Below are 14,978 nucleotides of genomic sequence, written 5' to 3'. Positions count from 1 at the left end.
TTACTATACAATTAATTCCTTGCCTGTTCATTGTACAGTAACTGATTAGATATGTCTTCAAAGAACTGACGCAGAGATGATTTACTGTTGCAGTCACTTTTATCAGTGACACACAGTACGCATGTCCTTGGCTTCCCTCCAGTGCTGATTTTACTTTCACCCTTTGCACCTTGAAAAGTTTTCTGTTTTCCCAGCCCTCAGCTGTCACAGTCATGCTTTCTCTGTCATTACGGCAAACGTTAAGGGTGAGTACTTTTGTTTGATAATGTATTTATGTTAGAGATTTTTGCACATATGCACTTACTTATATGCGTTACAAGATCTCTCACCCTGCTTCCTAAGAGCAACTGTAACTAAATCACTTACTACTGCAAACTAGGTCAGCATGTCATCTCAGGTCACCTCAGCCATGATAGAAATGTGTGTTTTAAAGATGCACGTTGTGTTGGACTTGTGTTTTCAATTTTGTCAGTCCAGTTGCATAAGTGTTTGTCTGATAACTGTGATTATCTCAGCTCGTCAAAAGAGAAAAAAGTGCTGCTGCTTGTCCCAGAATATTTGTGTTTGAAGGAAAGTTGACTGTACACTCTGTGCTTTATGCAAGACTTAATTTACTCAAGGCTTAGAAAACATAATGAACACAAAAGATGAAAAGAGACTTGCTTCAACATATATTTATGCTTGAACAGTAATCTCTCTATTAGGCCGAAGTAACACACACAGTTACGTAACTATCATGCAGCTACAAGCTGCCTTCAACAAACAAGACCCTGATAAATAAGTCACCGCGTGTGTGGCCGCCACTTTTCATGTCCAAGGTTTTTCCATAACCGCTCCGCTGAATGGCACGTTTGTTTTTTCTCACTGCCTTTCATTTAATGAATTGTTTAGAACATCAAAAGACGCATTATTCTAACTCCCTGGTTTCCAAACCTCCGGTGCAAAGTATTATAATTTTGAGTGATGAAAGTGTTTCTGCACAGGCTCACTCTTCCTGAGGTTTTCAAAAGACACCAAAGGAGCAATCTTGGAAAACAACAACAGAAAAGAGAACGCCTTTAGAAACATTTACTCTGCACAGACAGTTTATAGCACAATGGAGGGCTGCGTCTCCTCATAAAGGTTTTTATTAACTACACTGAGTTGTTGAATGGAAGAGTATGAAATACAGCAGCATCTCTCCAGGGTCGGACCAAACAGAGAGCAGTTTTACAACTATTGTTTAAAAAGTGGACATCAAGTTGTTGACTGAAATAATAATGTTGTGTGTCGACCCACCTACCCGAGCAGCCCCTCCTCCTCAAGGTTCCAGGATGTTCGGGCCGAGAGGGGTGGGTCACGGCGGAGTGGTGCAGGCGAGGCGTCAGCAGCGCCGGCGCCAGCGCCAGCGGGTGGACGGGGCAAGAGAGCCTGGCCCGGGACGACCCAGAGATGTGGAGCCTCCTGCAGCAGGAGAAGGACCGGCAGTGTCGGGGACTGGAGCTCATCGCTTCAGAGGTAAAGAGGAGACATTGTTTTGTGTTTCATAATCTGTTGGATTCACTCATACTTTTCCTTTAATGTCTGTTACATTTATCATTAAATATTATTAAGGTTACTTAGTAAGCTTAGTTAATCATTAGTCTTGCCAGTGAAGCTTATTAAAACTGAAACTTGAAAGAAGGTTTAGAGTAGTTGTAAATAATGAGACAACATTAGAGCGTTGGGGTGATCCCTTGGATTATTTGGCTGATTTAATTACTTTAATTTACTATAAAGTAATGAATGAATGAATGAATGTAAACCGTGATGACCCAACATGGTTGAGTGAGGAGGATCAGGAGGATCAAAAGTGGCTGTTTAAATGTTTGTTCAGTATCTTGCGTCACACTTAGAGTCCGTGTGGAAATTGGTGGAGGAATAACAGGTGTGTTTTGACAAAGCATAGAAGGATTGCTGTGCAGCATTGAAGGAGGTTTGGTCCAAAATCGTGCTTTGTCTCTTCTGTAGGAAAGGACAGTTGATAGCAGCTGCAAGGACGGTGAAGGTAGTGGGGGAGGAAATGGCAGCTGATTAGACTGTTGTCAGGCTATTAAATAGACGTTATCAGTCACTATAAGCCCCATAGATGTGGTTCAATAGGGGCCTACTACACCCACTAGTAGGTTTTAATTTCTATTCATATGGTAGATCACAGAAAGAAGTTTCACGACAGCGACCTCTGGCGACAGTAGTAATTAAGACAGGAGCAGAAGCGGAAGTCAGGCGCTGCAGTATAGACAGTGTGAAACTCCATAAGGTTGGGGACGATGGATGTGACACAAAACACAGGGCTTTCACCAAGGAGACCTGAGTTTGCATCCCGTGTGAAACCAACAAGGTGTAGTTGTGTTTGTGTTCATAGTTATTTAACCAAAAAAACAATTTTTTTCCCCCTAAACTTAACCAAATGTTTTTTTGTTGCCTAAACATACAGAAGCCTTTTTGTTTGTATTCAAAACGTGACCTTTCACTTTCACTTTTACAACGTTTGGCTGATTGGTGAGTCACAGCTGAGCTTAGAGTCCCTGTATACCAGGCAGTTACAGCGGATAGCCAGCTACATCTCACACGATGACTCTCATCCTCTGTCTGGTGAGTTCCAGCTTCTCCCATCTGGTCGGAGGTTTAGGGTCCCAAGGTGTAGAACAAAGCGCTACAGGAACAGCTTTGTTCCAGCTGCAATTGTTCATTTAAATAAGTCCTAGCAGCTTTTGCACATATTTATGGAAAGTTTATCCCTTTTCTCATTAGTCTTTTTTGTCCTGATATCAGTGTTTTTTTATATTGTTCTTGTGGCCTTCTTCTTTTTGCTGGGCCCTGATCCAAGTAAGCCTTTGAGTACTCTTGTTCATGTTGTTGGTATGTCTATCTCTTGTCTGTGCTCTACCTTATTGTCAATACGGATGTCATCCTCTATTTTTGCTGCAAAACAAATCTACCTACGGGTACAAATAAAGTCACCTGAACCTGAATGCGTAGGAGGCCCCTACTGACCCACATCTATGGTGCTTATAACGACTGATAACGCCTATTTAATGGCCTGATAACAGTCGAATCGGGTGCAGCTGGGGAAGGGAGGGGTCATTAGTCCCCCCCATGAGGTGAAAACAATACCAGCCACACAACTGGTAGCAACTTAAACTGCAGAGGAGCCTCCTTCGGCAGTGTAACGGCAAGTCCCCAGAGATGTAGTTTCTAGAATCTAACTGTTTCCTTCAGAGAGTTCACAGACATTTCCTTCACATTGTTCCCCTTCGCAAGTCAGTGATTCCAGCTGTGGGAAAAGAAGAGAGCGTTTCATTCCACTGTTCTCAATTATGAATCCACAGCACTATCACTCACAATGACATCTGAAAGATTTTTATCTTTTTGGGCATGTGCTGTCAGTCGCCGCTGCAGGCTGACTCCCAGTGGAGAGCCACCATCTTTTTTTTTTGTCTTCAGGAACACAGCCAAGTGATCCCATTAGGTTCCCTCACTGATTTTCTGCCATTGATCTCCACATTTTAGGTTGAGACAGATGAGGAGGGGCGATCGTGTCAGTACGTGTGCGCGAGATAGCGTTTTGAAATGTGATAGAGTTTTGTGGCACATAGGGGACTGGTTTTAAATCCCACTGGAATGATTGAGGGATCCTTGAACAGTGACAGGTTTAGTATAATAACAAGGCAGAGGGGGCGGCTGAGGAGGCCAGAGAGGGAGACAGAGACAGAGATAGAGACAGAGGAGATGAGCAGGAAAAAAAGAGACTGAGACAGGGAGAAAAATTAATTTACATTAATTTCCTTTTCTGCACCTCGATCTCTCCTCTGACTCTCAAGTGTCTTTGGGAGATTTGACAGCGCGCTGAACCCCACAGGGATTCAGTATTAGTTAGATTCTTCTATATTCCTCTTTTAATTTGACTATAGCACCTCTAATATTTTTAGATAAACTAATTTAATTTGGTTTCACCGCTTCCAGAAAATTTAACGAATATTTATGCAACAAATTCAACAGATTTTATTGTTGTTATAATTGGTATCTGCTAGAGAAATGCTTATCGTTGAACTAAATTGCAGTCTGGATATGTAAAGTTTGGACTGTGTAGCTGTGGGCCTTGCTGAAAAAGAGCAGGGGTGTTCAGTCACACTTCTTCAGGTGAAAAAAAATGGTTATATTTGGATGGAGACAGTGTTCTGAATATATACGCATGATATAAAAAAATTGCACCTTGTGTGGCGGTGGATCTTGACATTGTGCTTGTTTGTCCTGTCAGAACTTCTGCAGCCGTGCAGCGCTGGAGGCCCAGGGCTCCTGTCTGAACAACAAATACTCTGAGGGATACCCAGGACAAAGGTAACACAGACAATGCTCTTTCCAAAATATGTTGTCACAATTATAAAACCATGAAAGATTTTCAGAAGACCAAGAATACTTTTGTGAAATTTAATTTTATGGTAATTTAACAGTTCTCCCAGACTAGACTGTGCACAGTATGATGCAATTCAACATAATACAATACAGTACTGTAGAACATAATACACTGTTATACAATACGACCCAATACTATACAATGTGTAATGATACTATACAATAAGAAACGCTTTGACATAGTACGATACAATGCGTAACGATACAATGTGTAACGATACAATACAATACAATACAATACCTAACGATACAATACATAATAATCCAACCCGATACTATATAATATGAGATGCTATGACATAATACAATACTATACATAGCGATACTATACATAGCGATACTATACGTAGCGATACAACGTGTAACTATACAATACAACTTGATACAAGACGTAACGATACAAGACGTAATGATACAATGTGTAACAATATAATGTGTAACTATACAATACAACCTGATACAAGACGTAACGATACAAGACGTAACGATACAATGTGTAACAATATAATGTGTTACGATACAATTCGACCTGATTCAATACGTAACGATACAATGTGTAACGATACAATACAATACGTAGCGATACAATACGTAGCGATACAATACGTAGCGATACAATACGTAGCGATACTATACGTTGCGATACGATATGTAACGATACTATACGTAGCGATACTATACGTGGCAATACAAAATGATACGATACAAAACAATACGATACAATAAGATGATACTTTCAAATCTTAATCAGTGCATTTTGACTTTCTCAGGTACTATGGCGGTGCAGAGATCGTTGACCAGATTGAGCTGCTGTGTCAGAAGCGAGCGCTATCCGTCTTTGGTCTGGACCCAAATCTTTGGGGCATCAACGTCCAGCCGTACTCCGGATCCCCTGCTAACTTTGCAGCCTACACATCTGTACTGAAGCCTCATGACCGCATCATGGGCCTGGATCTGCCTGACGGAGGACAGTGAGTGAACATTTACTCAGATATAGAGCTTAAGGGTTCTTCTTACTGATAGAAACAACACTCTAGATTAAAGGTACAGTGTTTAGCATTTAGGGGGATCTATTGGCAGAAATGGAATAGTAATAAGTGTGTTTTTTCTTTAGTGTTTAATCACCTGAAAATAAGAATTGTTGTGTATCCGTTACCTTAGAATTCATAGTGAATTAGAAGTTATTCAGTGCGTTTAGGTAGACATGTTATTGACATTATCTGACAGTTACTACGTTATGAGTTGCTACAGATTTTCTAAATGTGCCGTGACAGGTTGTGAGATTTTGCCTGAGTGGTTTTGACATTTTCCTGCATGAAACTGTATGTTGTCATGGGACTTAACGTCAAGAGGAATTAATGTAAATGACAAAATGTTAGTCACACAGTCTGGAGTTGTCACATTATACCACCCTCTTTGAAATTAATATATTTTTATTTTAACTAAAACCACAGAAGTGTGGGAAATGTAAACAATAAGTTTTCCTAACTGACACCCAAATGCACGTGAGTCATATTACTGCTGCAGGCGTTATTTAGCTTAAGGATGAATGCAGACCTGCAACTTTTATATGCCAGATACATATAAACCTTATATGATGACTGGCTGGGAATTAGGGGTACAGTAAGTTAGAAGGATTGGATTTTGATATAAAAGTTGTTAGAGCATGATGCACAAACATAATATTCATCTATCAATTCTCCTAAAGAATAATGCCTGCACGCATGGCGTCACTCTGAGTGAATGAGCGCGCAGCAATGAGCGACATTCAGCTTTATAAAGTAGTAAAAAGACAACCATAAAACATGTCTCCGTTCCAGGTGTCAACATCCTCCACAGCAGGGGATCTAACAAAAGGAAATCTAACACATGCTCTTTTCCGTTGCTCTGCATTGTTATAAATGTATTAATCTGTTTTTTTATCTTAACTCTTTTATCTTAACTCTAAAATTACATTACATTTCAATTTATGTAACTCCAAGACTGTTTAGGGACCCCAGTTTGCAGAAATACCCATGGAACCCAGTTTCATTCAGATATATTGAGGTCAGAGGTCAAGGGACCCCTTTGAAAATGGCCACGCCAGTTTTCCCTCACCAAAATTTAGCCCAACTTTGGAGTGTTATTAAGTCTCCTTCTCAGGTGTTTTTCTAGTTTCCTATGATACCAGTATCTTTATTCTAGCTTTAAGACTGCACGTGCAACAGCCTCTTAAAGACAGTAATGTTGGCCAGCATTGCCAATAGATAGATAGCAGAGCAATACACCCAGTGGCACAAGGTAACAACATTTTACTTCTCAAAAATAGCAATATAATAATATAAGGAAGATCTAGTCTTTACATGACCTGATGAATTGTAAATAAATATATAAATATACAAGCAGCAGCAACTAAAGAGGATCTGTAGATCAGAGGAAGGAGGCACAGGGGGAAACGGGGTTTGAAGCACCGAGACTACTAAAGAAAGTTTCATGGAAATTATTCTTTACCATATTTGATTACATAATAGTGGTCATTTGGAGGAGAAATAAGGATCCAGAGAGGTCAGAATAAGTTCACAATGTTGCAGGAGAACTCGCAGAACTTCTGGGATGCACGCTCTGCTAAAGTTTAACTTCTACTTTTTCTTTTTACTCCACTCCAGCCTCACCCACGGCTACATGACAGACACCAAGAGAATCTCAGCCACCTCCATCTACTTTGAATCGATGCCTTACAAGCTGGATGTGAGTCATTTGGTTGACTTTTTTGCGATTATATTTCTGATCAAAGCTCACTTTTGACTGGAGGTGTTTATCCTCCTGTATCATCTCAGCCCAAAACAGGTCTGATAGATTACGACCAGCTGGAGAAGACGGCCCGACTCTTCAGACCCAGACTCATCATAGCAGGAACCAGCGCCTACGCTCGCCTCCTCGACTACCCTCGCATGAAGAAGGTACCTCTTATGTCCACTATGTTGTATTCTAAAAAGGTAGTGGTAACACATTTTAATAGCCCTTTAACGCTTTCAAAAGGCTGTTTAAGTCCTTAAGCAATAATAGCCAAATATAAGGACAATGAATGAGTATGTACAATGACATATTGTGTCTGACTGTGTGTGTTCCAGCTGTGTGTGGAGCTTAATGCCTACCTGCTGGCAGACATGGCTCATATCAGCGGCCTGGTGGCAGCAGGAGCCGTTCCCTCTCCTTTCCAGCACGCCGACCTGGTCACCTCCACTACCCATAAGTCCCTGCGTGGAGCCAGGTGAGGGCCTGGATGTTGTGCGTCAATGAGAATACGTGTTAAAAGTGGTCAAGTCAAGGCATTCAAATTGTCACCGTTAGAGAAGAGGAGCTGGACCCAGACAGTAGAGGAGGCAGCAGAATGAGTTCAATGATTTATTGTGAAAAATGGCTTACAGGCTGAGAGTCCAAATGCAGGCAGGTAACATGTAGCAGGTAGGCTACAAGAAAATCCAACACGAACTCAAAGTACGAGAGAAAAAAATAACATAAGGGTAAATTAAGCTGGTACACCAACCATCTTGGTATGAACAACAATGACGAACTGGCAAAGAGCAAATGAACTGGGCTGGTATATATAGTGAATGACTGATTGGGGAAGTGAGAACAGGTGAGCAGGAGGTGAGGTGGGGGCAGGACTAACGAGGAACAGGTGAAACTAATCAGGGCGGGGCAGACAATCAAAACTGGAGGGAAAACACACAAAGGCAGGAAGTGAAGCAATCTGAAACGAGAGGAGAGTTGAATAACAAAATAAAACAGGAAACATGAATGAATATCATGAAACAAGGAGAAAGTACAACTAGAAGCAGGGCAGATCCAGGCTCATACACCGTTCTGAGCTATACCTACGAAAAGTAATGCACTGTTAATGGTATATATCTCACAAAATCAATTTGTATGTAATCCACGAAATCGTGAACCATGATGTATAAAGAGCTGCGTAGGGAGGAGGTCGGGGTGGATGGGTGTGTCAAAAAACACAGCATTTTGCCAAGGAGAACAGTGTTTGTGTCCCATGTGAAACCAGAAGTCAGCGTTGATTTATTTGTCACATAACTTCCGTACTTCAGTTACGCCACTTCCAGAGTTATTTTAACCCAAACCACGATCATTTCCTAAAGTTAACTAAGTAGTTTTGTTGCCTAAACCTAACCAAGTTGTTTCCTGGGAAGACTGAAGACTGTATGCATGTAACGAGCGGAAATTGACACGTGTTACTGTTGTGATGGAATAATTGATACACAAGTTATCTTTGGAAGGAAGAGGTCCGGAGCTGATGATGTCTTACAAAAGAAGGTTTATTGAAGCTTGATCAAGGAGAATTGTCAGGTCTCCACAATAGATGCTCTCTGCGTGAAGGCCTCACAACTCTGTCCTTCCTCCCCGGTGCTCAGTGTCTTACCCCTTATCATGTTTTGACTTACTCCGTTCCTCTGGCATCTCTGACCCTGGTTGCCCTAGCGACTGGCTCTACGGTCTCCACTACAGGCACAGCTGTACAGATAACGGTGGCTCCTCTAGACAGGACTCCAACCCAATAATGTCAACAGAGGGACACTCTGACAAACACTCTGACCTTTCTACCAATAAGAGAGGAATTGATGGAAACTTCCATCACAACTGTCATAACTTTTTGTAAGATATCATACGAACCGTTGTATTAGGATACGTTGACAGATCATGATAAAAATAACTGAGAAAAAAAAGTTTATTATCTTCTGGAATATAACGTGATGTGACATGAAACCATTTTCTATTGTACGATACAACAGGCAAATAATTGATTGAAATATTTTAAAGGGACGCTTCTCTCGCTGCGCTGCAGGGCAGGTCTGATCTTCTACCGGAAAGGTGTGCGGTCTGTGGATAAGAAAGGTCGGGAGGTGACCTATGACCTCCAGGACAAGGTGAACTTTGCCGTGTTCCCGTCACTTCAGGGAGGACCTCACAACCACGCCATTGCAGGGGTGGCCGTCGCCCTCAGGCAGGTCCAGAACATTAATCATTAGTTTTCAACAATAGCCAGCGAAAACAAACGAGGGAGAGAATCCGTTGGGAAAAGAGTCTGCAGAGCATTCTCGACACCAGCTTAATTTCCGCAGCTCATGTATAAAACATGCAAGTCATCTGGAGTGTCCTGATATGGTCTTTCTCGTTAAACAGCATCACTTCTGTCTCCGCAGGCTTCCACTCCCATGTTCAAACAGTACATCGCTCAAGTGCTGCTGAATGCTAAGACCATGGCTAACGCTCTGCTGAAGAAAGGATACACCCTGGTGTCAGGTACTGAGGGAACTGAAGAGGGTGTTTTTAAGATAAAAAGATGCTCTTCATATTTTATTTGTACAAAACTCATATACATAAGTAGTTTATTTATGTTTTTCTGAGTTTTTTTTCACTGAGTAGGGCATTAGATTTAGCATTCATTGCATTTCTGCCACTCAATGTACCTGACGCAATTGCTTCTTTATTAGCGCCGACCTAATTTGCATTCTGTTTTCACGACTTTGGAAAAGTTCACGTAACCTTCACTTGACAGTTGAACGGGGGAGAAAGACAATATTAAGAGAAAAGTGATGACAACGTCATCATTGTCTGTCTGGAGGTTTGTGTGGAGAGTGAAGGGAAATGGCAATTTATCTCACCGTCTTCACACATCTTCCCCTGCAGCTGAACTGAATTTAATTTCACCATAAGCCAAACAAAAAGCATAAATCTCTCTCCTCCTTCTCCACCACTTCCTCGTCTCAGGTGGAACAGACAACCACCTGGTCTTGGTTGACCTTCGACCTCGCGGGATGGACGGGGCTCGAGCTGAGAGGGTCCTGGAGCTGGTGTATATCACCGCCAACAAGAACACCTGCCCCGGAGACAAGAGCGCTCTGACTCCAGGAGGACTCCGGCTCGGTATAAAGCTTGTACAGGATGTGTGGTTAGCTGGTTATTGTTGGTGAAGAGCTGCAGAACGCGAGGTTGTTTGGGCCGAATCTGTCAACCATGGTCCCTTTCTTCTCCCTCGGAGTGTCTGTCTGTGTGATGTGTCTCTGTTTGCTTTTGTCTGCCAGTCAACCTGTCAGCCCTCTCTTAACCTCGCCATGATATCTAATAATATTATTGTTTTTCTTACAGGAACGCCGGCTCTCACCTCCAGACAGTTCAAGGAGGCTGACTTTGAAAAGGTTGTGGAGTTTATTGATGAAGGGATTCAGATCGCACTCGATGTGAAGAAGAAGACTGGTGAGAGAGGAGATTTATACAGTGATAGACACACCATGGTGACACACATATTATCTGTTGAGAAGGCTTTCTAATGCTTTGTGAGAAACAGTGATAATGTGTTCAAAAATGTGTGTGCATCACAGGGAAATATCTGTACAAGTTTTAAGTAGGTTCAATGTTGCACAGGATTTTTTATTAATTTAATTTATACACGACGGTCCTGCATGATGTTCAGTTTTTGTTGAAACAGGTGTTGATTCAACTGTATGATCATTTTGAAGGATGCTCTCTCTCTCGGCAGAGGACAAATTAATATCAAACATACCAATTATTTTTGTACAGTAACTAAGTAACAGGCTTTCAAGCTCATGGCAGGGACGAGTTCACAACATGAATGGTTTTTTTAAAGCACTGGAGGCTATTTTTAGGCAGATTTATAATACTAATAATGATAATAATATATTTATTTATATAGCACTTATCAAAACAAAGTTACAAAATGCTTCACATAAAAACCAAAAAAAAACAGCAATAACAAATTAAAAGTTGTAAAAGAGCAACATATAAATTTAAATAAATTAAAAATCAGGTGAAATCAGGGAAGGCAGAGCGAAGAAGCCACAACCAACTTATAAAAATTAAAACCTAAAGTTTGTTGTTTTGATTCCTCTTTTCTCCCAAACAGGAAATCTGGCCAGCTTCAAGTCCTTCCTGCTGGAGGACAAGGAGACGGTCTCACGCATCGCAATGCTCCGCCAGCGGGTGGAGCTATTCGCCAGGCCCTTCCCCATGCCCGGGTTCACTGACCACTAACAACACCACACACACAGATCAGGCTGTTTCCCACCACATCATGGACGTTTCCTTTAATACTCCTCTAATGTCTCTTAATGATGTTGCCATGGAAACAAGCATCTATCAGTGGAAACTTGTGTGCAGCATCAACGGCCATTTCTGCACGCAGTCACGTTTAAATATCAACTAATGACATTATATCTGCCAAATAACATGAAAAATACAATATGATTAATCAAAGCCTGATAGATTAAAAGTCACATAGTTACCAGATAATGCTGATATACTGTAAGTGATTATTAATGTATCTGTCAGCAACTATAACTCCTCTTGGGAGGCATCCATGAGTGGAGGTTGCTTCATAACCAGACCATGAATGATGATATAGTAAAACACAACAGTTGTAATAACGTAAAATATGTCTTCATAGGAGAAGTTATAATTGTTGACAAATGCTGTGCATTAATAAATAGTTAAAAAATTTCTTAATGTCTGCTTAAAACTTATTAAAAGTTTATAAACTGCGTTTAAATGCTAAATTTAAGGGACTTAAAGGTATAGTGTGTAGGATTTGGTGGCATCTAGTGGCATGGTTGCAGATTGCAACCAACTGAGTACCCCTCCGCTCAAGACTGCTTTCCAAGACTGCGGTAACGTGAGTCGCCGAGTGTAAAACCGTGACAACACAATTCGCCTCGCTCAGAGGCCGTTCTTACCATAATAACACTACCTAGGAGCAAAAAAAGTCAGACAGCGGCTGGCGGTACCACTGTTTAGCACTCTGCGGCTCACGTTACCGCAGTTTCACAAGCGTGTCGGAGACCTACGGTGGCCTTCAGGCAACATAAAAACATGAAAATCTCTCTCTAGAGCCAGTGTTTTGGTTTGTCCGTTCTGGGCTGCTGTAGAAACAGGGAAGAGCAACAACGTTATGAATACTATATTCCATTTCTGCTAATAGATCTCCCTAAATATTACACACTGCCCCTTTAAAGTAAAGTGTTAACCCAAATGTAATTTTCAGAAATGTATCACATCAGCAACTCATTTAATGTCAACAATTTATTACAGTTTGACAACTTATGAGTAATTGTCTTAAAGGCCGCTTTGGGAAATTATGTTTGAACCTACTCGATATGCAAAATGATTTGTTTTGTGCAGGCTAGTGATGATGAGGTTGATATAGATGATGATTACAGTGGCCTAAAGATGTTGCACAGCAACATACATTATCTTGCTGTAAATGCATCAACAGCTGCTTCATTCGCTCACTTCTCAGACTATTGTTTGCCGTACTAAGCCGAGAAGGACCCTCAGTGTTTTAGCTATTTCGCTTTTTGTCACTAAGCTCTTTTTAGAACCCTCTATCAACGTCATGCTTCGTCCCATGCTGGGAAACTCAAAGCAGAACACATGACAAAAGAGGAAACAGTTAAACAGCGCAAACTATGTTTTTAGGCTTTGTTTTTGTAGAACATAGGCTCCTAATATCACCCTCTGATTTGTATTGTAAAGAATGTACAATGTATATACAGTAAATCTTCATTGCAATAAAATCTGATCCTCAATGTTTACAAGTTTGTTGAATTTTCTAACATTTCATAAGCTCTCTGTTGTCACTTGCTTTGGTTTTATGAATATTGCTTTCATATGACACGCATGCATTTATGTGTATACGGTCTGGATGGAGGGAGGAGACTGTGCAGAGTTTATAAACATTGATCCGTGTTAAGCTGCTGGCATTTCCTCTGGTCATTTCCTCTCTCTGTCAACTTCAGAGAAGAGTTCAGAAAAATAAAATAAAAGCTGCTCTTCAGACAGTGACAGAGATCTGACAGGAAGAGCTCTGATGTGTTTTCAGGGAGCTTCAGACGCCGGACTTGTCCAATGTAGACTTCTTATCTCCACTGGACAGCAGCTATTGTTTTTTTTTATATATGTGAATGAATTGTTTCATGACTTCTTCTTTGCATGAAGACTAATAACCGACTGTACCGGTTATAAACAAACAGAAACAGGCTGGAGGTCGAGGCGAGACCATCTTCGCTTTGCAGAAGCTCCTTTTTGCTTTAATCCCATTTTTATTCTTGTGATACTGTCTCTTAATGTCACCCTGCTACCCCGCATTACATAATGCTGATAAACACAGACAGTTCATTGAGAAGATGAGAGCGTTATGTAACATCGGAGTCCTTCACTGTCCTCGGAAACTTGCATTTCTATTTATTTAAACTCTTCCTCTCCCACTGTTTCTCAAATTGCCGCAGTCACATCTTCATACTCTCAGACAGATAAAAAGAGTGGGCTTCCTCTTTCTTTCACTCAAACTTTGTTGTTATTTTATTTTGATGTATTTATTTCGTATTCTGAAAGGAAAGTTTCCTCTGAGACACAAAGTCTTTTATAAAGCAGCACTAAACGAGCTTGACAACATGAAACGCTGCTGCTGCTGCTGTAGCACTTAATATTTATTTCACTGAAGAACTGAATGGACTTTTGTTTGGTGTCAGACGTCTGAGTCCTGCTGGGCTTTTCAGTCTGTCTTCCAATTTTTTTTCGGCTGAAGGTTATCGCTTGAGTTCGTGCCAGAGGAAATGTGTCCCCTCCGCAGACACTGGCCAGCTGAATCACAGGTCAAAGGTCAGAGAAGCTCTCACAGCCCTGTCGTCAGAAACAAGGACACACAAACAAGCAGCATCACAACACAAATAACGACTCATCCGCTTCGTCTCTGTGTCTGTTTCTCATGACCTGACAACTCCTTTGACGCAGTGTGTTTTAAATATCCTTCAGGGAAATCACATGGTCTCTAGCCATCTCTTTATTACTACAACAATCCCTGTGGTGTTTAAAAGTCGCATGATTTTTTTGATGTTCGCTGTTCTTTCTTCTCTCTTTTTGTTGTTTAACGGGGAGGAAATGAGACGAATACGAGCGCAGAGAGACGGGAGGGAGGTCTGAAGGTTTCGTAAGAGGATGAAACGAGTCTCACCTTCACTGAACAAAGACAAAATCCTGTAAGAAGTTAAGGGATTGTTTTTAATCTATTCTTCAGAAGTAACAAAGGGGTTACCGAGCAAAACAATGGACAGATAAATCCTGCATGTCAATATTTAATATGACAAATGGTATAGTCTCTGTAAGAGCCATGTCGTATTATTAACAGCTTTTTTGTATTTGATCCTCATTGCAAAAATACATTTTGTTATGCCATTGAAAATATGCATTAGAATTAAGGTAATTATTCATGTTGTAGAATGAGCTTTGATGCATTTTGACTCTTTGATGAGTGTTTTGCCTTTTGCCTTTACTGTTTAGCTGTAAAATGAGAAAGTGTGCTCCGGCTGGTGGGCGGTGCTTGGTATTCCCCTCAACAGATCTCAACATGGCTGCCGGGACACAAACTTTTTCATTTTACAGCTAAACAGTACACTACGAGATGTTTCTGAAAACATTTGAGGAGAGAAATAGTCATTACAGTAACAGAATATTTATTCATATTTGATCAGCGCTGCCTA

At 41.0% G+C, this 14,978-nt stretch overlaps 1 protein-coding gene across 1 annotated transcript; it reads left to right on the top strand.

Annotated features, from left to right (window-relative positions):
• Window positions 1–107: 107 nt before the first annotated feature.
• Window positions 108–11,646, top strand: LOC141773102 (serine hydroxymethyltransferase, mitochondrial-like). The gene is made up of 12 exons (XM_074644787.1): window positions 108–245; window positions 1,291–1,497; window positions 4,280–4,359; window positions 5,205–5,405; window positions 7,080–7,161; window positions 7,251–7,373; window positions 7,545–7,684; window positions 9,272–9,434; window positions 9,630–9,729; window positions 10,198–10,353; window positions 10,576–10,683; window positions 11,351–11,646. Exons 1-12 carry the CDS (start codon window positions 213–215, stop codon window positions 11,476–11,478), a joined length of 1,521 nt encoding a protein of 506 aa, XP_074500888.1. The 5' UTR covers window positions 108–212; the 3' UTR covers window positions 11,479–11,646.
• The last annotated feature ends 3,332 nt before the right edge of the window (window positions 11,647–14,978 follow it).

This window comes from Sebastes fasciatus, chromosome 8 (assembly GCF_043250625.1).
Source record: "Sebastes fasciatus isolate fSebFas1 chromosome 8, fSebFas1.pri, whole genome shotgun sequence".
NCBI classification, from domain to species: Eukaryota; Metazoa; Chordata; class Actinopteri; order Perciformes; family Sebastidae; genus Sebastes; species Sebastes fasciatus.
Note: the sequence above shows the minus strand (reverse complement) of the source record. Positions and strands in the feature narration are given on the sequence as shown.